The sequence below is a fragment of the Heloderma suspectum genome, chromosome 8, assembly GCF_057233095.1.
Source record: "Heloderma suspectum isolate Gila_16-S chromosome 8, 16-S_ref, whole genome shotgun sequence".
Taxonomy (NCBI): domain Eukaryota; kingdom Metazoa; phylum Chordata; class Lepidosauria; order Squamata; family Helodermatidae; genus Heloderma; species Heloderma suspectum.
The window spans coordinates 44,058,996-44,080,428 of NC_139465.1; the positions used below are offsets into that span (position 1 = coordinate 44,058,996).

Sequence of the window (21,433 nt, forward strand, 5' to 3'; positions counted from 1 at the left end):
CCATACCTCCTTCTTGCTTCAAAACTAGTTTAACAAGGGGCCCAAGTCAGCACCTGCTTATCTCTAAGCCAGCCCATTACAGAAAATGGTTAAAGCAAAGCATGTGATTAACTAATTCCATAGCAAGCATGTACTGTAACCAGAAGATCACATATCAGAGTCAGAGAGCTGGAAAGCCATCTCATTCAACCCTTTACCACAAGAGGACACCCAGGACCAGCCAGAGGGCTGCAGAGGACTCATCCAATATGATCAATTGGCCAGTCAGTTGACTGCCTATAATTGGACCACGCTTGAATGTAAAATATCCCCTGCTGTCAAGAACGTCCTTCTGTAAGTGGCACATGAATGGTTCTCTCCCCCCCTTCTCCCAAATGTTGTTTTTAATGTTGTGTTTAAAATTATTGTAATATTTATTGTGAACCACTGAGGGATTTTATTATATTGAACGGTATACAAGTGTCACAAATAAATAAATTAAATAAATAAATACAGCTACTGGCCATGTGCTACAACTGCAGGCCTCTCTGTGCAGGAACAGGAAGGAAGGAACACAGGAGGAAACGGGAAGCAAACTCACACCAGCAGCCATGGGTGGCAGGAATCGCACGTGGAGTCATGGCACTATGGAGTCTATGAATTTGCTGCGGGGAAGGCGGGCTTCTGTGGGATCTGGCATGGGGCTCTGTGAAACTTTTGGGAAAAGACCGAAGTCTTCTAGAAGGCAAATCATTTTTTAAATTAGTGTAATTGCCTTTGCTCTTTGTTACTATTGCCCTGGGACTGCATTGCTGAAGGAAAGCACACTCAGCCAGGGACTCAGGGCTTCTCGTTTGTGTGGGATTGAGGCATATGTATTATTATAACCTATTAACTCATTTGATCAAAATCAGGATATGAATCTTTTAAAGAAATAAAAGCTTTAAACCAGGGGTGTTGAACCACATTCAGACTGGGGCTGCATTTCAGTGGTGGGTGGGGCCAAAGGCAAAAGGGGTGGGGCAAAATATCAGGCTGTTTAAGCTTAAAGCTTTTACTGCCAGTCACTAAAGCCTTAGGGGAGGCAGTCACTAAGCCGGGGGCGGGTGGGCGGGTGGAGGTAGGACTGGACAAAAGCCAGGAAACGACCAAGCAATTTGTGGGGTGGGGCCAGGGGACATAGCTGCCTGGAGAACCCTAGGGGCAATCTACATTACAACTTTAAACTGGTTTCAAACCTGTTTTTAGTGATTACGGCTACCAAATACAGGAATTCTGGGAATTGTAGCTCTAGGAAGAGGGGCGCTTGGGCGGGGGACAGGGGTCTCCAGCAAAGAATTCTCAGTACCCTCATGAAACTGCAGGATCCCTTTAGATAAACCGGTTTGAAACCAGTTTAAAGTTGTAATGTAGATTGGCTCCTAGAGAGCTGGACTGGGATGCCAGGCAGGCTGGATTTAGCTCCAGGCCTGAGGTTCTACACCCCTCCTTTAAATATTTGATTACTCTTTAACATATTTGACCACGGTGTGATCAGTCAATTGACCACATTTTTGACTGATAAAAAAAACACCTAGCCATAATAGAGAAGTTGGGCATTTGCTGGGGCCAAAATACTGTCCATGACCCCCCTCCCTTCACTGCCTTAATGGTAGCACCATTCCCACTTTACATGGAGTACCAAAGGAGGCAGGAAGAGTCTGCCCTGGAGAATTCCCGGTTTGCAAAGTAAGTGCCCCATTTCTGTCTGGATGAAGGGGCCCTGCCCAAGGTCCCCACCCCCAAACCTGTAGTTATCCTTCGCTGAAGCAATAAGATGCCAAAAGGCTAACTCCAACCCCAGCATAATCATGGGTATCTATTTCTGTATGTATTTCTTGCATTTATATACTACCTTTCTGCCAAAGCACTCAAGGTGGTCTGTAATTTAAAAACAAAACAAAACACAATGGTTTACCATCTTAAGATGCATGATTCAAAAGAAAAAAGGAGCGGGCTGGGAAGAGAAAAATAAGTGCAGGTTTCAAAACTTTCTTAATGATCCATAATGAAGTTATATAATGACCTGGTGGAACGGGCACTGAAGGGAGCAGGACCGAATCTACACATAGCAGTTATACCGTTATCATACTGCTGTCATAACTATTGGTACATATGACACCAATGGGCACCGATAGTTATGATAATGGTATGATAACGGTATAACTGCTATGTGTAGATTCAGCCCAGCTCTGGGAGGGGAGGAACTAAGCATCAGCTGGTCTGAGCTGGCGGAAGGCACCACAGGGCCTTCCATCGCTTCTTGGGTGCTGCCAAATGGAATGGCTGGCAGGGGTATACGTTATGCTGGAGCCCAGGTCACCAATGCCACTAATGAGTGGTGTGTAGGCTGCAGGGCTGGCTAGGAGAAAACTGTGTCAGTGGTCAGCGAAGCTGGAGAGAATAATTGCCCCACTTGCTCGCTTGGCAGGCAGAGAGGCAGTGAGCACGGAGGCCGTGGCCTCTCCTGCTCCTCCTCGCCACCACTGTTGTCTGGGCCAGAGCGAGAGGCAGGTGAAGAAGCAGGTTGTGATGGGGAAGAGGAAGAACACAGCCAGGGGGCTCTGGTCAGGGGGCCCCTGCGGGGGTGTGGGCCCTTGGCAGAAGCCCAAGCAGGCCTACCCTGGCCATAATCGGGAGGACAAGCACACAGCATAGCCAGCAATAGTTCTCCTTGTAAATCAAATAAAGCAAAGCATGTGCCCTTGCAAGTGGTGCCGGTTCTGAACGGGGACTCCAGTCTCTTTGGCTCCAATCAGAATGCACAGAACTTTTGCAAAGTAGAGAGCAGAAGGAAGCCCCGCCACACCAGCGATTAGGGCCAAACTAGATTTATTTATATATTTGAAGTATTTTTATGCCACTCCTCAGCCAAAAGGTCTCCCAGATCAGCTTACATTTAGGGCACAATCCTACACATGCTTAGACAGAAAAAAATGGTCCTACAATTCCCAGCATGCCCCAGCCAGAATGAGTGGCTGGAGGGATGCTGGGGGCTGTAGGACTTTCTTCTGTCTAAACATGCATGGCACCCTTAATCAATTAAACAAGGCAGTCCCTGCTCGCAGGCTTACAGTCTAAAGAGACACGACACACAAGGAAGAAGGAACTGGGAGGGAAGAGGGAAAAATTAGTTCTTCCAGCTCTCCCTCCATACAGCCTGCTGAAACAGCAGCACCAATTAGCATGCAAAATTGCCATAGGGATGCTCTTCCAGTCACAAAATGGCTGCCATGTTGAGCATGGCCAGTTACAAAACAGTTATTTACCAGCTTTCCGCTGTAACACCCATTTTATAGAAGGCAAACTGATGTGGTTCAAGGAGAAGTAACTTGGTGAAGAAACTGAATACAGGGCAGAGGTGGGTTCAGAACCTGAAATGCCAAATCATACATTTGCCTGCAGAAAGCAGAACAAAATGCCCATTTCACAGAAATGGTCTGACCCAGTATAAGGCAGCTTCCTGTGTTCTGTCCTGGACGCCGCTGCGTTCCTGCGCGCTGGCTCTCTGCCTGTCGAGGAAGCGAGCAGTAGCAATCAGGAAGAGCAGGAGCAGTTAGTGACAATGGTGGTGTGAGAAGGCAGACTCAGTGAGGGAGGGGCCCATGGAGGGTGTCTTGCCCAAGGACCACACCACACGCACACACAGCACAGGCCAGACTCCCCCCCCCCACAGTCCCAATTCTGCTCAGCCCCCAGCTGCTATTTACAGCTGGGGTTTCCAACGTGGTGCCTCGGTGTCTATCAGGCTCAGCACTCCTCCTGGTTTTTATTTTATTTCTTAAGGTTTTTTAAATTAACATTTTCTTTGGGAGGCTGGCATGCTATCAAGTGAAATTCTGCCCCCCCCCGCCCCAACCAATGGACATTTTTATTTGGATTCAAAGGAGTGGTTTTGTGTTTGCCTTCTGGGAAGTGCATATTTTGTGCCTGCCCATGCCCTCCATGGCAGCCATTTTCTGAACAGGCATGTCATTGAACATGGCTGTCATTTTGTGAGAGTGCCCACAACACTTTCAAAATTTGAAATGTGCCCACTGACCCAAAAAGCGCACATTTACATAGTGTGCATGTTAATGGCATTATGTACAACATCAAGTCTACTTTGGCCCTTAGAGAGCTGGACATTAGTGCCAGAGGCCAGTTCAGATGACTGGGTTTTCTCTTTGTATTCCCAAAGCGTCCTCTATTGCTTCTCTATCCCAACATGCTTCCATATAACCTGAGACCTTCTCCCGAGTGCTCAAGCAGAGACTTCCTGTAGCATCGTTTGAGGCTGAACACGTGCTGGCAGAATTTAACATCCTGCTCCTTCCCTGAAAATTGGAGATCCCGTCTGAGAAAGAGTACTGTGAAACTTGAAAGGTCGCACTCATATGGCACATTGCAAACCTTGTTTGCTCTTGATGAAAGTGTTCTTGGTTGTTTAGTTTTTAATTTTTTTATTGTCTTTGGATTTTGTTGGAGATCCAATATATCGAACCACAAAGGATGGTTGCATAAAATCATGTTAGGAAACAGATGCTGTGAAAGAAAGGTGATGGAAGAACTGATGTTCTCTCTTTCTCTCTTTCTCTCTCTGTCCCTCTCTCCTGGCAGATCTGCGGAATTCTTTCTTTTGAGTCTCCAGATGTATTGTTAACTGTTCTTTTCAAGCATCCTGACTTCCCCTGCTCCCTCAAACGTAATTACAAGGTTCAGCTGGAGTTATAGGGGATGTGTCTTTCTGCCAAGCTATGTCCCAGCTCAGAAAGCCCCTGCAAATCCAATAAAATTATTCCGTGGGGTTGTACAACTTTGAGTGGTGTTTTCAGGAGTTCTGGCTTCCTTACAAAAATGAGAATAATTCTGCTGTGTTCCACTGGTTTTCCCTTAAGATCCTCAATTTTGTTTCCGGGTTTTTTTCTGCATGATCAAATGGATCAAATGTGCCCCCCCCACCACAGTCTCAACCTGGTGCCCTTCAATTGTGTTGGGCTCAGTGGAGGCCGGATACTCTAATTCATTTTGTCCGATAATAACATGGTAACCAATCTACACTTCCTAGATGTAAGTACATTCTGTGTTTTATAACCTGGGTGGTTGTTAGCTTACATGTTGTTTGCGCTTGTTAACATAGCGATGGGTAGCACTCTCCTTTGAGATCAGTTCAGAACTGGCTCCGAGTTTATGAACTTTCTTGACAAGGGTTCTGGGGAAAAACTCATCTGCCTTCCAAGAGATCTCTCCTGTCTCATAATATTGGTGCATGCATGCACACTGAAGGTGTCATAAGTGTGGACATTACTGTATTGCTTCCCTGGAACTATAGCTTGGGTTCCCCGTCCTTTCACCCACCAGCCACGGAGAAGCTCTGCCCAGGAACCGCCTCCTTTCCCACAGTAGAGGGACGGCAACTGCTTAGGTTATGCAGTGACAGGCCCCAGGGCACCCGGCACTGGGCTTCATGGCTGAGGGGGAGTTTGAACCTGCGTCCCCATAGTCCTCGTCCAACACTCTTAATTGCTACACCACACTAGCTCTGAACGTCTATGCCTCACTAGCTCTATATACTGAACCAACCAGGTAATGACATATTTCTTTTAAGATGAGCTACTACATATGTGCTCCTGTGCATAGGCTGCGCAACTGGTGGCAACACAACCTACAGCAGTTGCCTCATGCCGAGACAGGCTATTTGTTCATCTACCCCAGTATTATCTACACCAGCCTTCCCAAACCTGGTGCTCTTCAGATGTGACAGACCACAACTTTCACCATCACCAGTCACCATGCTGGCTGAGGGTGGTGAGAGTTGCAGTCAAACACATCTGGAAGGCACCAGGCTGGGGAAAAATGGGCCTAGGCTGACTGGTAGCAACTCTCCACCGTTTTAGTCCAAGGGTGTAGAACCTCAGGCCTGGGGACCAAACCTGGCCCTCGTGGGGTCCCAAATTGGGCCTCTGGAGTTCCCCAGAAGGCCATACCCTTTCCCCAACTGCGAATTGTTTGGTTGTTTCCGGGCTTTTGTGTGTGTTTTTATCCCCATTTTAAAATATTGAAATCCCTTTCCTAAAGCTTAATTACTGGCAGTAAGGTCCTTAAGCTAAAATATGCTGGTATTATTGGGCACATTCCTTTTGCCTTTGGCCCTACCCACTGCTGGAATATGGCCCCTGAGAACTTCTCCAAAATTGGATGTGGTCCTCAGGTTGAAAGAGGTTCAACACCCCTGACTTAGCTGTGTCTTTGAGCGGAATGACACCCTCCCTATTAGTGCTGCTGAGCTGCCCTGCGTTGATACTCACTGAACGAATGTTATCCCTAGAAAAGCATAGTAGGCTGCCAAGTCCAAGGGCCAATCTAAACAGAAACACTTTGTGATGCGATTTGGGCAAAATTCACATTTTCACAGAATCGAGTTTGCTCTTTCCACAGTATACACAGTGCTGCATTCCTCCGCTTTTGCCGTGTGTATGGGAACTGAAGCTGCATTCGTTGGGGTGGGGTGGGCGTGTCCTGCCATAAATAGGAATGAACATCAGCGACTGCATAGGTGCAGGGCAGCCAGTGAGAGGAGACTTGCTCCCCCTCCCTCGCATGCTCAGCACAGTGCAATGGAAGACTTGCTTACGAGTTGACGTTCCTGACAAATCCCACATACCCACACACATTTATGAGGCGGGCGGGCGGGCGGGCAAGCAGGCAGACTGAGCAAAAGTGCAAGAGGCGCTGAGAGCAGAGAGCGCAGAGCCAGCGAGGAGGGAGAGTAACTAGCAAGTTGTCTTTGAGGTATATTAACTGCCCAATCAACAGGCTCTCCCCCCCACACACACCTCAACAAACACAGGCGCAATGAAGTGCTTCTGAGTACAGGTTCATGAAAATCATCAGCCCTGGCAATCACCCTTGCTTAGCTGCACAGCTTCGAATCAACGGGCATCCACTGTTTCTCAGCTGTGCTCCTAGGGTTGGCGGAGAATTTCTCCCCAAAACTTCGGGGGGCCGAGCGCCAATGTGTTCGGCCCCCCAAACAAGTTTCGGGGAGAAATTCTCCGCCCCCCCGCCCCCCCCCTCCGGGACGGGACTTACCTTTGGCGAATGTCCCTCCCGGCAGCGGGTCCGGCCGGCGGTTCGGCGGGTGTTCGTCCGGGGCGGGAGCGGCAGCCGGTCTTTCGACCGGCTGCCGCTGCCGCCATTCCAATAAAAGAAAAAAAAAACGCCCCCGTGATAGGCTACGTGACGATTAACGTAGCCTATCACGGCTAGATTTGCAAAGTCAGCCGTGATAGGCTACGTAAATAGTCACGTAGCCTATCACGGGTGACTTTAAAAAAAAAAAAAGTGAGTACGGATAATGGCGGCCCCCATAGGGAGCCGCCATTCGCGTTCCTTATTTGGTCGCTGTAGTCTACGTAAAGATTTACGTAGACTACAGCGACCAAATAAGGAACGCGAATGGCGGCTCCCTATGGGGGCTGCCATTTGCGTACATGCTTTTTTTTTTTAAAGTCACCCGTGATAGGCTACATGACGATTAACGTAGCCTATCACGGCTGACTTTGCAGATCTAGCCGTGATAGGCTACGTTAATCGTCACGTAGCCTATCACGGGGGCGTTTAAAAAAAACAAAAAACTTTTCAGTTCGCGGCCGGGCGAGGCGAGGCGCCTCCTCCCCGGCCTGAATTTCGGCCGGGCGAGGCGGGAAGCCTCCCCCCCGGCCTGAATTTCGGCCGGGCGAGGCGGGAAGCCTCCCCCCCCCGGCCTGAACTTCGCGGGGGGAGCAGCGAAGCGCCTCCCCCCCACCGCGAATAGCTTCGAGGACAGGTAAGTGACTTTCGTCCATCCCTATGTGCTCCTTCGTAGCTGCACAGCTTCAAAAATGCAGGGCTGGCTCCCCCCACCCCACAGCCCAATGCCTATTCAAAGTGAGAGGCAGCAACTGAGCCAGCGTTTCTCAGCTGTGCTCCTTTGTAGCTGCACAGTTTTAAAACAGCAGGGCTGACAAAGTGGAACTGAAGGCAATGAGTTACTTTCGGGTAGACATGTTTACCCCTCTGCTCTCCCCACGCCCATGCTCCATGCTACTTTCCCTTCTGCCAATCAGCGCCACTTCCACCAGCCCTTGCCAAAGCCAGCTGAGGCCACACGCTCTCCTGAACAGCGCTGATGCCTGTGTGACAGAAAAATCTGACACAAAATGAGTTTGAAAAAAACCCGGATTTAGGGCAAGAAATGCCGGGCTAGCTACGGAAAGCACCATGCATCCTCTGACACTATCAATTTGGGGTGGAGTAGAACCGGAGTAAAAGCCCCATGTAGATGGGACCCTAGTTTAGCCCAGTTTCTAGTGGAGTCAGTGGAGAAGGAGAAGGGTTTCCTCCTTTCATGTAACACAAGAACCCAATGGCAGAAGATGCAACTGAGAAACAAAAGGAAGGACTTCTTCAGACAGCACACAGTTCAGCTATGGAATTTGCTACCACAAGATGTGGTGACTGTCATTAGCTTAGATGGCTTTAAAATGAGGTTGGACACATTCATGGAGGATAAGGCTATGAATGGTTTCTAGCCATGGTAGCTATGAACTACTTCCAGACATGCTTCTGTATACCAGTTGCTGGGGAGCATGGGCAGGAGAGTGCTGCTGCCCTCATGTCTTACTTACGGGCTTCCCACAGGGTCTTATAGGCCCCTTCCAACCCTACTATGATTCTATGAGCTTGTAGGCCACTGTGGGAACAGAATGCCAGACTAGATAGGCCTTTGATCTGATCCAGCAGGGTTTTTCTTATGTTCTTATCCATTGTGTAAATGTCTATTTTGACAAATGTTTTCATTGACCTATCTACCTTGGCATACAACTGACAATAGCCCTTGTCTTCCATGTTCTTTCACAGGTTGAGGAAAGAGAAGCGACTACCTCTGTCACGCTTGCCGCAAGATCACTCCTTCACAAATTAATAATAATAATAATAATAATAATTTATAGGAACATTGGAAGCTGCCTTATACTGACTCAGACCATTGGTCCATCTAGCACAGTATCGTTGACATGCTCTGGCAGCAGCACTCCAGGGATTTCTGGCAGAATTATTCCTAACTCTACCCGGAGATATTGTGGGTTCAGCCTAGGAATGTCTGTATGCAAAGCTGTACCACTGAGCTATGCTCCCTCCCTTAAACGTATGTATCACTTCTCAACACAAAAAAGCAGTCTTGGAGCAACTTACACACATAAATACAGAAATCCATAATTAATATAACAGAAAAAACCCAAAATCAATATAAACCATCATCAGCACAATAATTCAAATATAAATAAATCCTATCAATAAACCCCATAAAACATAATCTAAAATCTATGCAATATGAAAAGTGTTCAGCCACAATGCACACAATCTCTCTCCAACACACACCACACACCCCAGAATGAACACTGTGAAAGCAGCCTACAGCTGGGCCGTAACTAGTGTCCAAATGCCTGGGAAAATAAGTATGTTGCCTGATGGCTAAATGATGACAGTGTTGGTGCCTGGCAAGCCTCCTTGGGGAGAGCATCCCATAATCACAGGGCTATTAGAGAAAAATGCCCTGTCTCGAACTGCCCCCTGCCCCTGAGCCTCTCTCAGGGCCCACAGAGAAAGGCCTCTAAAGCCAACCTCAGGGACTGGGTAGCCTTATGTGGGAAAAGGCCATCCTTGAGGTATTGGAGCCCTGAGCCATGCCTTTGAGGCTAGACTACTGCAGTGCTTGCTATATGGGGGCTGCACTGGATGGCAACTTCATACAACAAAGAAAAGGCACAACGTTTTCACCACATGCTGGAACCATCCATCACTGTTTTCATTCCACTTTTTGGGTTTCTTGCAAAAAAAGAAAAGAAAAAAGAGGTGCCTCTTGAAAGAATGGCAAGAATGTTGTACAATTGGAGCATGTGCAATCATGCTTTATGGTTCTTCCTGACCATTGTGTCTCTCCCTTTTCCTTTGCCATCAAAGTTTCTGTCTTTCATTGTCATCAGCATTATCATCATCATCTGCAACATTACAGCTGGGTAATGGGTGCAGGACTGAAATTCATTCTGCATTTTATGTTTTTAAAATGCAGTGCTTGGACTTTTAGGAAGAGGACGTCTGAGTAAACAGGACCAAGTGGGATGAAGAACGTGAAATGAATTCTGAAACCAGAAGAGTGCTGGTGCAAATAAGCCCCATGGGGCAGATCGTGCTCTGAAAGGATGAGAGTCAGCCATCTACACCAGTGTCCTGCTTCTCAGAGGACAACCAGATGACTTTGGGAAGCCCAGAAGCAGCTGCCCGAAGGCAGTTGCATCCTTCTACTGTTGCCAGCCTGCCCACCCCCTAGCCAGTGGCATAGTGGAGCCAGGACATCCCGGGATGGTGTCATCTGTCAACCCGCTCAGGCTTCCCTGTTCCCTCTGAGCTTAGCTGCAATCTTTACAGTTGCTGTGAGGAATATGGATTTCCCCAGCAACAGTACATTGTTGTGAGCTATCCCCACAAAGTATTTTGGGATGGCTTGGTCTTGAATGGGCAGTTATGAAGACCCAACAGCTTTGCAAAAGACCTGCTCCTGGGGGAGGGGGGGATGGCTAGAACTGTTCTGTAGGTATGGATCAACACAGCTGCCTGCAATTTTGGACTCTCCCTGGGGGTGGAGTCCAACATGTTGGATTTCATAGTGAGCACTTGCACTTCAAAACTGACCCTGATACCACTGGCCCAGGAACCGGTGTTCTGTGGTTTCTGAACTAGGGTGGCCATGTGTCCTTTTTTACAAAGTTGTTGTTGTTGTTGTTGTTCAGTCGTTCAGTCGTGTCCAACTCTTCGTGACCCCATGGACCATAGCACACCAGGCCTTCCTGTCCTGCGCTCTCTCCCGGAGTGTGCTCAAGTTCATATTCACTGCATCGGTGATGCTATCTAGCCATCTCATCCTCTGCCGTCCCTTTCTCCTTTTCCCTTCAACCTTTCCCAGCATCAGGGTCTTTTCCAGGGAGTTTTCGCATTAGGTGGCCAAAATATTTGAGCTTCAGCTCCAGTATCTGTCCTTCCAATGAGCAGTCAGGGTTGATTTCCTTTAGGATGGACTGATTTGACCTCCTTGCAGTCCAGGCCTTTATTTGAAGGGCTGCCAAAGCACTGCCTTCTGTTTGAAGATATCCTCTGTTCGAAGAGCTGCTCAACCCAAGTCCAGTTTAAAGACAGAGAACCAGATTAATGGAGGGCAGGCCGGGGCCTTGAAATTGCCTAGCAATTTCTACTCCTAGCAGCGCCTGGACAGCAGCCTGAGTAGCCAAGATCTCAGTGGCTGCTGGTGAGTCTTCCCTGCTATGCCGAGAAAGAGGGAGGGAGGGAGGGAGAGGGCAGAGTGAGAAAAGACGGTGACAGAAATAGAAAGAAGGGCTGGCCCTGCCCATTTTGGGCTTTGGCCACACCCACTTCTGACTCCAACTCCACCCACTGCCAGCGTACGCCCCCTGACCAATTACCCTCGGGGGAACACAGCCCTCGACAGAAGAAAGTTTCCCCACCCTGGTGTGTAGACTTCCTGTGGTAGTGGTTAAAGCTGGAGTTCCCGCAGAAGCAACCCCAAGGGAAACAAAGGCAGGAAGTTCCATCCTGGTTTGCAGAGGAAGAATCCGTCTCAGATGTTGTGCTGATGAACTTTCTTCAGAGCGGGGAGGGGAGATAGTATGATGGTGACAAGAGGCCTCGCAGGCTACCTTTCTGCTTTCTTTCTAGCATCGATGAAGATAAGGGTGTTTAATTTTTATAGATCAGGCTTTTTATATGCCAGGCTTGTTTGGAGGATGGGAATTCCCTGCTGTTTTATGTAGATCGATTCGACTGGATGTTTGTAATGTTTACTGTGATTGTTTTACCGTCATTGTGTGGCTTTTTAATTTAGAAATGTTAGTAGTTGCTTGTTTATGGTATTGCTTTTGTTGGTTGCTACTACTGTTGTTTTTAGGCCATAAGTGGCTTTGGGCGCATTTCAGAGATGTGACCCATAAATGCTCTCTATAAAAAAGATAAACAGACCCCTCCCTTGCCTCCTGTCCTCAGCACTCAACTGCTCACCCTGTTCCTGACCCTGATGGACATGCCCACTGAGCACTACTAGTAACGTGGTGGAGGTGGAATGTTGTTGGGGAAAAAAGCAATTTCCCTACAACAGAAGTGTTTCCTTGATGACAGATGTCTGCTCTATATCTGCTGCAACAAATGTGCAATTCTTCTTCTTCTTCTTCTTCTTCATCATCATCATCATCATCATCTGGCTCAAGATCTGCATTTTTAGGAAGCACGGGAACATCAGAAGCTGCCTTATGCTGAGTCAGACGCTTGGGCCATCTGGCCCAGTACTGCCGACACTGACTGGCAGCAGCTCTCCAGAGTTTCAGGCAGGATTCTTTCCCCAGCCCAACCTGGGGGTGCTAGGAATTGAATCTGGGACCTTCGGCATGCAAAGCAGGGGCTCTTCCTCACTGAGCCACAGCCTCTCCCCTAATTTTTAGTCCGGCCTTCCCCAACCTGGTGCCCTCCAGATGTTGTTGGACTGCAACTCCCATCATCAACATAGCCAATGGTGAGCCAGCATAGTCCGAAGTTGCCCGGCCCAGTCCTAGTAGAACCACTGTCTGGACTTACACATGGAGCAGAAGGAGGTGGAAATGAATTATCACTTTTTAAATATGTGTAGCATGCAGAATGTTCAAACCATGCCACACCACCTTTATCTCCTTGCAGCAATGCAATCCTGTAACCCACGGGTGTTGAACCTCTTTCAGCCTGAGTTCCAAATACTATTTCAGAGGATCTCTCGGGTGCCACATTCCAGTGATGGGCGGGGCTGAAGGCAAAAGGGCGGGGCCAAAGGCAAAAGGGGCGGGGCTAAAAGCGCCAACGTACTTTAGCTTAAAGCTCTTACGAGCCCTCGGAAAGACCTTTCAGCCTCTGCACAAAACCTGGGAAACCACCAAATGATTGTTGGTCGAGGGAAAGGGGAAGGGGTGTGGCTATCTGGGGAACCCTTGAGGGCTGGATTAGAACCCCAGGAGGGCTAGACTCGGCCCCATGGCCTAAGGTTCTGTACCTGTGCTTTACGACAATCTTACAAGGCCAGTCAGCATTATGAACTCCCTACTGCGGAGGAAGGGGCCTAAACTCAGAGGGGGGGGCCTGCCCAAGGCCACTGAGCGAGTACATGGCAAAGGTGTGATTTGAGCCAGGGAGGGGATCTTGTTTGCATCTCAGTCTCTCTGCCACTGTGCCACACCGGAGGTGCTTCCAGATGAGGCTTTTTTAGCACCATCACCTAGGGATGGCAGAGAAATCCGCCATGGACTCCAATGAGGCCGGATTCTTTAGAATCCAGCCCCCCAGAGTCCGTGGCAGAATGGACTACCCCCCCCGCCACCCCCCAAGATCCCCCCTACCCGGCGGCTGGTCCGGGTCGTCGTCTTCGTTCCGCAGCCATCCGCTGCCGGGCTGAGGAACAAAATGGCGTCTGGTATAGTGGACGCCATTTGCGTCCCTGCTCTTTGCTGTGATAGGCTACGTAAATATTTACGTAGCCAATCACAGCCAAGGGCAGGGATGTAAATGGCGTCCCCTATGCCGGACGCCATTTGCGACCGCAGCCTAGCAGCGGACGGAAGTCCGGCTGCAGGCGGCCCTGGCCAGCAGCTCTGCAGACTCGCTGCGGAGAAGAACCGGCCGGGCAGGATTCCCGGGGGAGGGACAGATCGCCCCCCCACCGCACACACCCAGACCGGAACGGGGTGAGTATTCCATACACCCCTACCATCACCCGGCCTCATTCACAGAAAGTTGTGGGGGTTCCAGACATCCTCAGAGCTCTCACATGTTTTCCCATCGCTTCTTCTGTCTGCGTTCTTACCACAGAAAACCCGCTAAGCAAGAAAAGATGGAATTGTTGCACAAGGCCTTCTGATCGTGCTAGGAGCCGGCTGTGTGGAAGTGCCCCCGGTTTCGTAGAATGCAGCTGCCGTAAGCTCCCTGGAAGTAAAAATATGCACGCACAATACACACAGAGGAAGAAATACTCAAGCCACTGCCCAAGCATGGAGAGTGGGAAACACACTTCACTGAGGGCCTGGAGATCTGGTAAGAGTGGGGCGGGGGGGGGGCAGGCTGCAACCCCATTACCATGAGGTGGGGGGGACGAGGCTAAATTCTAGATTATTCTGGAGGAAATTTATGGAAACTTATATCCATGTATCTATGCACTATTGTCCACACCTTGTGACATTTACTGGAGCCAGTCAGAGTCAGCGTTAGAGCAAAACAAACAATGTTCTGAACAGGTTCAAGGTCATTGTAACTGATCAAAGTGAAAATTAAGAACACTTTCAGAACGTTAATTGTAGGGAAGGGAACTGCGCCTTTTAATGCTCTGCTATGTTAAAAAAAAACTTCCTGTGCATAGAAAGCTAGGGAAGCAGGGAAAAGGCTGACGGGGGGTGGGCGAGTGTCATTCCAGGAAATCTTGTCCTTCATAACGGATCTTCAAGTTTCCCTGAAACCACTGGAGCATCGGGGCTAAGTCACGGACCACAGCCTGGCCAGTGCCCCAATGCTCTAGTTGGATCTTCAGGCTAAATTGGGTCTTCAGGCGATCACTCTACTGACACATAAGTATAATATGAAGCAGGTGGAGCATCAAAAAGGCCCAGTAATAGGTGCTGCTGTCAGGCCCAGACAAAGGAACGCCCTGGCTTAAAACAGGACACATCTCGTAGGGAAAAACAAGCCATGGAAAAGTTGGCAGCAAAAGAGGTTAGGTGAGGTAGCTGAGATTGCTGGAGGCAATTTGAAATAACAGGTTGCTCTTGATTCTGCTGCAGAAAATTGGCACAAAGACCAAATCCACCATGTTCGCACGACAGTCCAGCACAATAAACACGACACAACCGATTAGCACTGTGGCTGCCAAAGAAAGGATAATCCTCTGCAATTGAGCTTGAGCAGGGATGGGATTCTGTTGCACATCTCTTAAAGTGATGTCGCAAATGTATTTCTCTGAATTTAAATGTCATCCTCTGCCAGAGCACTCAGGACCAAACAAGATGTGAAACAGAATGCCAGGGCTCTTCCCCCCTGACAGTTTCTTCTTCTCTTCTAATGACAAGCAGCCTTTGGAACAGGGGTGTAGCATCTCAGGCCCATGAGGTGAATCTGGCCTTCTTGGGGTCCCAATCCATCCCTTCCATGTTCATCAGATGACAACAGCAACAACAACAACAATGGATTTATATCCACCTTTCCCCACAAGGAGCCCAAGGCACCCTCCTTCCCCTGGACTTCCCCCTTTCCCAGATTTTGCATGGTTCCCCCCGATCCTAAAAGTTTGAAATGCCCCTCCTAAGCTTTATTCCCTGGCTGTAAGAGCTTTAAGCTAAAATAGGCTGGTATTAATTTTTGGTATGTTGGCTCTGCCCCTTTTGTCTGCGGCCCCCAAGAACTTCTCTGAAATGGAATTTGGCCCTCGGGCTAAAAGAGTCAACACCCCTGCCTTGGGAATAGAAGAGGGAAGGGGGTGAGGATGCTTATAACCCATTACCCTCCTGCAGCGTGCATGGAAATTACCCCCATCCTGCCCCCCAAAGTGCATGCCATCCTTGAAGTGGTGGTTCAGCTAGGTAATTTTAGACCCTGGACGTAATGGTCTTACCTGGTTTGGGGCTTTAGATGGTCCTCAGTTGTGAAGCACACTATTGACGTTTCTGCCTCCCTCCTCACCCCCATTCCACGCTTTGCAACTGCTTCCATATTCTTGATACGGTAGAGCAAAATAACCGCTTGCCAAAGCTGATTGGAAAAGAGAGGAAGTAATACTTTGGGCACGTGCAGCTTTGTGTTTTAAACTCACTGAAATCATGCCGACAGGAATAAAGTGGTGTTCGCTTCTGTTGCTAAATACATTTTCTTGAAAAGAAGCAACACGTTGTTGTAGAAAAGGATAATATATTCTAAAGCTGCAACTACTAATAGCATCTCTAAACACGTATGTAGCTGGCTGGCCCCCTGCTCTCTATACAGTGTTTACTTTTGTTTTAAATAAGAGAGGAAGGATGCTGCGGTGAGCTGCATCCTCCCTGGTGCTGCTGACACTGGACCAGTTTGCTATTGCCTCCATCACATGCTGGTCCCTGGGTGCTCATTTGGGTCCCCACCAGGCTGCAGACCCCTGGACTTCGGCCTCGCAGTTCAGCCCTAGCTGTACCATTGCCTTGAAGGAAGAGGGCGATACCAATGTAATCACGAGGCCTTTTTCACTGTGATAGCTGTCCCTGCCCCATGCCCCCCATAAAGGGTGGAGAATTCCAGGATAAACCTAGAAGCGTCTGTGATTCTCTTCACAGTTAGGTCCATGGCACAGTGTTTGGGAATATTAGTGCTTAGGAACCACAAAGCAGGGGTGGGCCGGAAGTAGACCTCCAGATGTTTGGACTTCAGTTCCCAACATTCACATTCCTGACCCTTGGCCATGCTGTCAGGGGCTTCTGGGAGTTGAAGTCCAAAATATCTGTAGATCGTCCTTCTGCCCACCTCTGCATTGAAGGCACTGTTTTTAGAGTGGTGATGGTGGGACACACACACACTGCACCATTCCGCAGTTGAATATATTTAATATTAAGTGGCACGAAACAGTGCATTATGAATATTTGTTGTGATTGCTTTTTAAAATCTGCTAAGAAATGCAATTATGTTGTTATAACTTGGGTCAGAAAATAACTTCTTTTCTTTTTTTAAAGCGAAGGGATTTGTGCCTTTGTTTGGCATGCACGGATCAACATGTGGTCTGAAATATGGGTTGTGAGGGGTTTTCTCCTTGTGCGCCTTAAATGGTGCTTCTGAGGAAGTTCCACAGCCGGATGCTCCCCACACACCGATTCTACCAGTATGAATCAAGATCAAAATCAAAATCAAGAGCGGGGGAAGTCCCTGGGTTTGACTATGGAGGGTCAGATCTGTCAGGTCCATTTCCATGGACTTCCTCCTTTTCTCACCTTCAAATCAGTTCCATTCTGGCTACATGCAGATCTTTTAAATAGATTTTCCCTGTATTTTTTTAAATGCACATTGGTGGGATTTTTTGTTTTGTTTTGTTTTTGTTTTCTGCAGATTTTTAAAAATGTGAGCCACCAGGCTCAGATGTCACGACAACTCTCCATGGGTGATCACCCATGGTGGGTTGTCATGTCGTGCAAACCAGGTCAGAGTTGAGTAACGGAGTGTCTTCAGTCCTTTAATGGGAAATAATGTACATAACACTTGTGGAGGAACTTGTTCCCCTCAGCTACATTTGCTGTGTGTTGGTAGTAACTATTTCTAGAGACTCACAAGCCCATGCTACCCAGAGTCAAACAGCCTAGCAGAAAAGCATGTACAAATTATGCAAAGCATGATTAAAAAGCAAAACAGACCAATCAGGATGCATACTTGATTAAGTGTGCAATCCTATGCATGTTTAGACAAAAAAACTGGCTGGGGCATGCTGGGAGTTGTAGGACTTTTCTCCGCCTAAACTTGCATAGGATTGCGCCTTAAGTATACTTAGGATGCAGTCCTATGGGTTGCGCCCTGGGTACTTGTAGAGAGGGAGGTGCCTCATGCCTCCCGCACGGCATTTAAGCTAGATGGGCAGTTTTGCCCATCTAGCAGAGGCTTCAGGAGGGGGAGGGAAGGAGGCTGGGGCCGCAATAGGAAAAGGCATAAGCCAGCCACCCTGGTCTCCTCCCCTCTCTGCCCCCAGGAATGCCCCCTTTCCCTTGTCTCTGAGCTCTGTGCTCTGTTCTCTCCACGCCAGCTACAAGGGGGAAGCATGGTTTCCTGGCTATCCAGGAAACCAAGGAATCCTATGTCCCCCAGATACTGTCTAGGGGGCACAGGATTCCTCTCTTAAACTTATGAAGCTACAGAATCACACCAATAGTGGGAGGTGCATTTCCAGCCCAGCTGTTAATGAGCAGAAGATTAAAATCCAGTCTTCCAAGTATGACTAGACAACTTTCAGCAAGCATTCAAAAGGGAGATGAGATCAGGAAAACATAATAAACTCAAGGCTCAAACAGAAAATATATTATGACAGAGGTGCAAATTTACTCAAACCACTGAAGGTAGGAAATTCTGTAAGGGTTCAACAACAAGATGGACATTGGGAACCAGCAGTAGTAACAGGTGTCACAGGGAAACCACTTTCATACATAGTGCGGACAAAGAAACGAAAGGAGTACAGGAGAAACAGAAGACAACTGAGGTATGTTGGAAGAGAACAACCAAAGGAACATTGCATACATTATCTCCATAAGAGATCATTTATCTTGGAGATAGAGTCCAAGAAAAACTCCAAGTGCCACAACAATCTATTACACAATCTGAACTGATGAATGTACCAAAGGAATCAGAAGACAGAGGGGAAGATACAACAAATTATGGCTGAGAAAGATGCTCAAGGATCAGAAGCAGAGTCTTTCTGAAATGAGCAGAAGCAGATCAAAGACAGTATTCCAGATATGGTCAACAGTTAAAGCCAAAGATTTAGAAGGATTATGTGCCAGTGTGAGAGAGTCAGTTAAATGGTATTATTTATTTCAGATAAGAAATAAGGGGTAGTCTGTTTTAAAAGAGGGGGATGGAATATATAGAAATAGTCAAAGGTGCATTTTCTCAGGCTACCAGAGGGGGCAATAAAGAGCACTACACGTTGTAAAGAAGGTACCGGAAAGCTGAATAAAAAGGTGGTTGTTGTTACACGGACAAGATGGTGTCAGTCTGTGAGACACCAGAGATGGAGCAGAGACCATTTTATCAAGGCAAAATGGACTGGTTTGAGACTGATTTTTTTGCATGCTCACAAATTCTACCAAGTGCCCTGCACTAAAAATAAGATATGCATTGCTACGCTTCACCACGGCTGCCACTTGTGCCAGCACCCCTCTGGGGCAATTGTCCAGAGACCTCACAGAAGTGGGGATCTCGAATGTCTAGGTTTGAATTTTAACCACAGGCAGTGGGTCAAGTTCATAGGTGATGCAGTTGCCTGTGGCTGACCCATGATGACGTCAATGAAATTGACGTTGGTGGCCATGTTTGTTTAATTGCCTGCCTGTTCCCTTTACAGATAAGGTATGTCTATGTGGAAGTGGAGGAAGCAACCTAATTTTTACCTCAAAAGGAGGAGCGTGGCTGAGGGCAATGGAACCCTCCCCTTCCTTACCTCCGCACGGTCCATTACTTCAAGCACTTTTCTCTCAGCCTGGCTCATTCCCAATGTTAGAGCTGGGCTGGGGTGTGTGTGTGCCTGAAATGATAGAATTGGAGAAGTTAAGGCAGGAATAGAGATGTTGGAGGAATCTGCAACAGATTCAAATGAATTCGGATTTCTGTGAATCCAACCTGCAGATTCCACAGCAGGCCAGCTTTTTCTGAGTTGTGCAGACTTATGGACTGTTTTTTTTTTACTTTACAGAATTCTACACAAATTTAGTCATACAAAAATACCAAAAAAAGACCACACACGGAAAAAAACAGTGACTGAAAATGCGATTTTGGGGGGGGGGGATTTGTGTATTTCCACAAATGCTCATTTTCAGAAGTGCCGATTTCCACATGTGCATACTTTCCAACTCGAACACAAGTTCAGGAAATTGAGAAAAATCCAATTCCGTCAATGAGCGGATGACAGAATGAAAGAACTGACTGTTCTCAAAACACAGAATAGATTTTACAAAATCCATACATACCTAGGCAGAGAAGGGTTCAAATCCCATCTAGGGATGCTGCGGGAGTCCAAGAATGGGATGGAGTCTGATGGACTCCCCCCTGCTCAGACTCCTGGGCAAGTGGAACAGCCCCTGCTGATCTGCCAAGCTGCCATTTTGCATGGACCGTTTATACCTGTAATCTTGAGTAAATGCCCGCTTTATGGCCGCCATTTGCATAAAAGGCCCTTTACGTAAGAGAACAAGCCATATTTTTTATGCAAAATAGCGGCCCACTGAGGGATTGGGTGGCCACGTGCCACTGAACCGCAGACCACCTGGCAGCTCACTGCACACGGCAAGCAGGGGCAGGCAGCCAGCAGGGGTCTGGCGTGCGGCACACAAGGCAGATTTGGGTGAGTCCGTCCATGTCTAGTCCCATCATTCCTGAACCCCTTTGGGGCTTAAAATCAGTCTCCCCCTCCCCTCCCCTCCCCTCCCCTCCCCTCTCTACTCATGTGTCTGAATGGGGCAGATGCACAACTAATTTAACATCGTTGCCACCATCAGACCAAGTCTAGCCTTCAGTTGACTCCTGATTTTGGTTGCTTTAAGCAAAACGGTTGTGACTGAAAGAGAAAATGAGGGAGAGAGAGAATTACTCCTGTTCCAAGCATGGTAAAACTGGCAACTATTTCCTGTAAAACAAACATTTTAGAAAACAGACCACCAACGTCATCTTCTGTAAACTTTAACTTGAGTAGTACCTACTGGGTCCCAAAGTAAAGCAGACAGCATATTACGGCCCTCAACCTTTCATTTCACTCACCCTCTGTGCATTTCAATTGGACCCATTCAGGGGGTGAGAAAGAGAAAAGGGTGAGGGTACAGCCAGGCACCTCAGTCTGGTGATGACGGTGGTGGGCAGGCAGAATCTATAAACTTGCATTATATTGAAGTTTCAATTACTGATTAACAAAGAGTAACTGGGCCTCTGCCTTGACCTTTATTTTCATTTGAGCAAACAGACCTTTCCTGCCATTTGTAAACAGTCCAAGTTACATACCCTCCACTCTGTTGAGATGTAGCTTTCCCTCTGTCTCAAATAGGGTGGTCAGGTTTCCTAGTTTACAGAGGACACTCCTCTGTTTTGGAGAGCTGGCAGATGACAGTCCTCTGTTTGAAGGTGACCTCTATTTGATGGCCTGCCCAGTTCAAGTCTGGTTTAAAGTCAAAGAACTCAAAGGAGGGAGAGCGGGCCAGCACCTTGAAGCGGCCCATCCACAGTTAGCACCTGGGCAGCAGACTGAACACCTGGTTGGTCTTCTCCACTATGGTGAGATGCATTGTATTTCTATTTAAATTATATTTATTATTTCCAAATTTGCATCTATACATATAACTGTGCATATACAAATGTTATCCAAAGTGATGTCCTCTTTTGTCCACATTTTTGGCAATGCGTAAACGGCTACCTAAAATCAAAGAAACAAACAAAAAGTTATAAGGCTCAAGGAGAAGTTGCCACTTCTCCTTGAGCCTTATTCCTTTTTGAAACAAGCCTTGTTGCTTTTGAAAGTCAATGGGGATTGGATAGCAAGTTGCTGTGCTATGCCTGGCTTCATTACCAAGGCAAATTCAACGGCAAACCCTTTGTCTCTGAAAAAGCACCTGCCTTC

At 47.8% G+C, this 21,433-nt stretch overlaps 1 protein-coding gene across 5 annotated transcripts in view; it reads right to left on the reverse strand.

Annotated features, from left to right (window-relative positions):
* LOC146339122 (uncharacterized) overlaps positions 1-20,676 on the reverse strand; it is a 36,407-nt gene extending 15,731 nt beyond the window's left edge. Inside the window, exons 1-4 of one of the 5 annotated variants that reach the window (XR_014784672.1) lie at positions 20,584-20,676; positions 19,271-19,354; positions 15,722-15,858; positions 13,928-14,046 (exon numbers count right to left, since the gene is read on the reverse strand). Coding sequence is in view for 1 of the 5 variants with exons in the window: in XM_084812463.1 (XP_084668589.1) it covers positions 15,722-15,858; positions 19,271-19,354; positions 20,526-20,552 (248 nt within the window). In the remaining 4 variants the exon portion in view is untranslated. Of the gene's footprint in view, positions 1-13,927; positions 14,047-15,721; positions 15,859-19,270; positions 19,355-20,521 lie in introns of all 5 variants that reach the window. The other 4 variants (XR_014784673.1, XR_014784675.1, XR_014784674.1 and 1 more) reach the window with 4 other exon arrangements.
* Between the last annotated feature and the right edge of the window lie 757 nt (positions 20,677-21,433).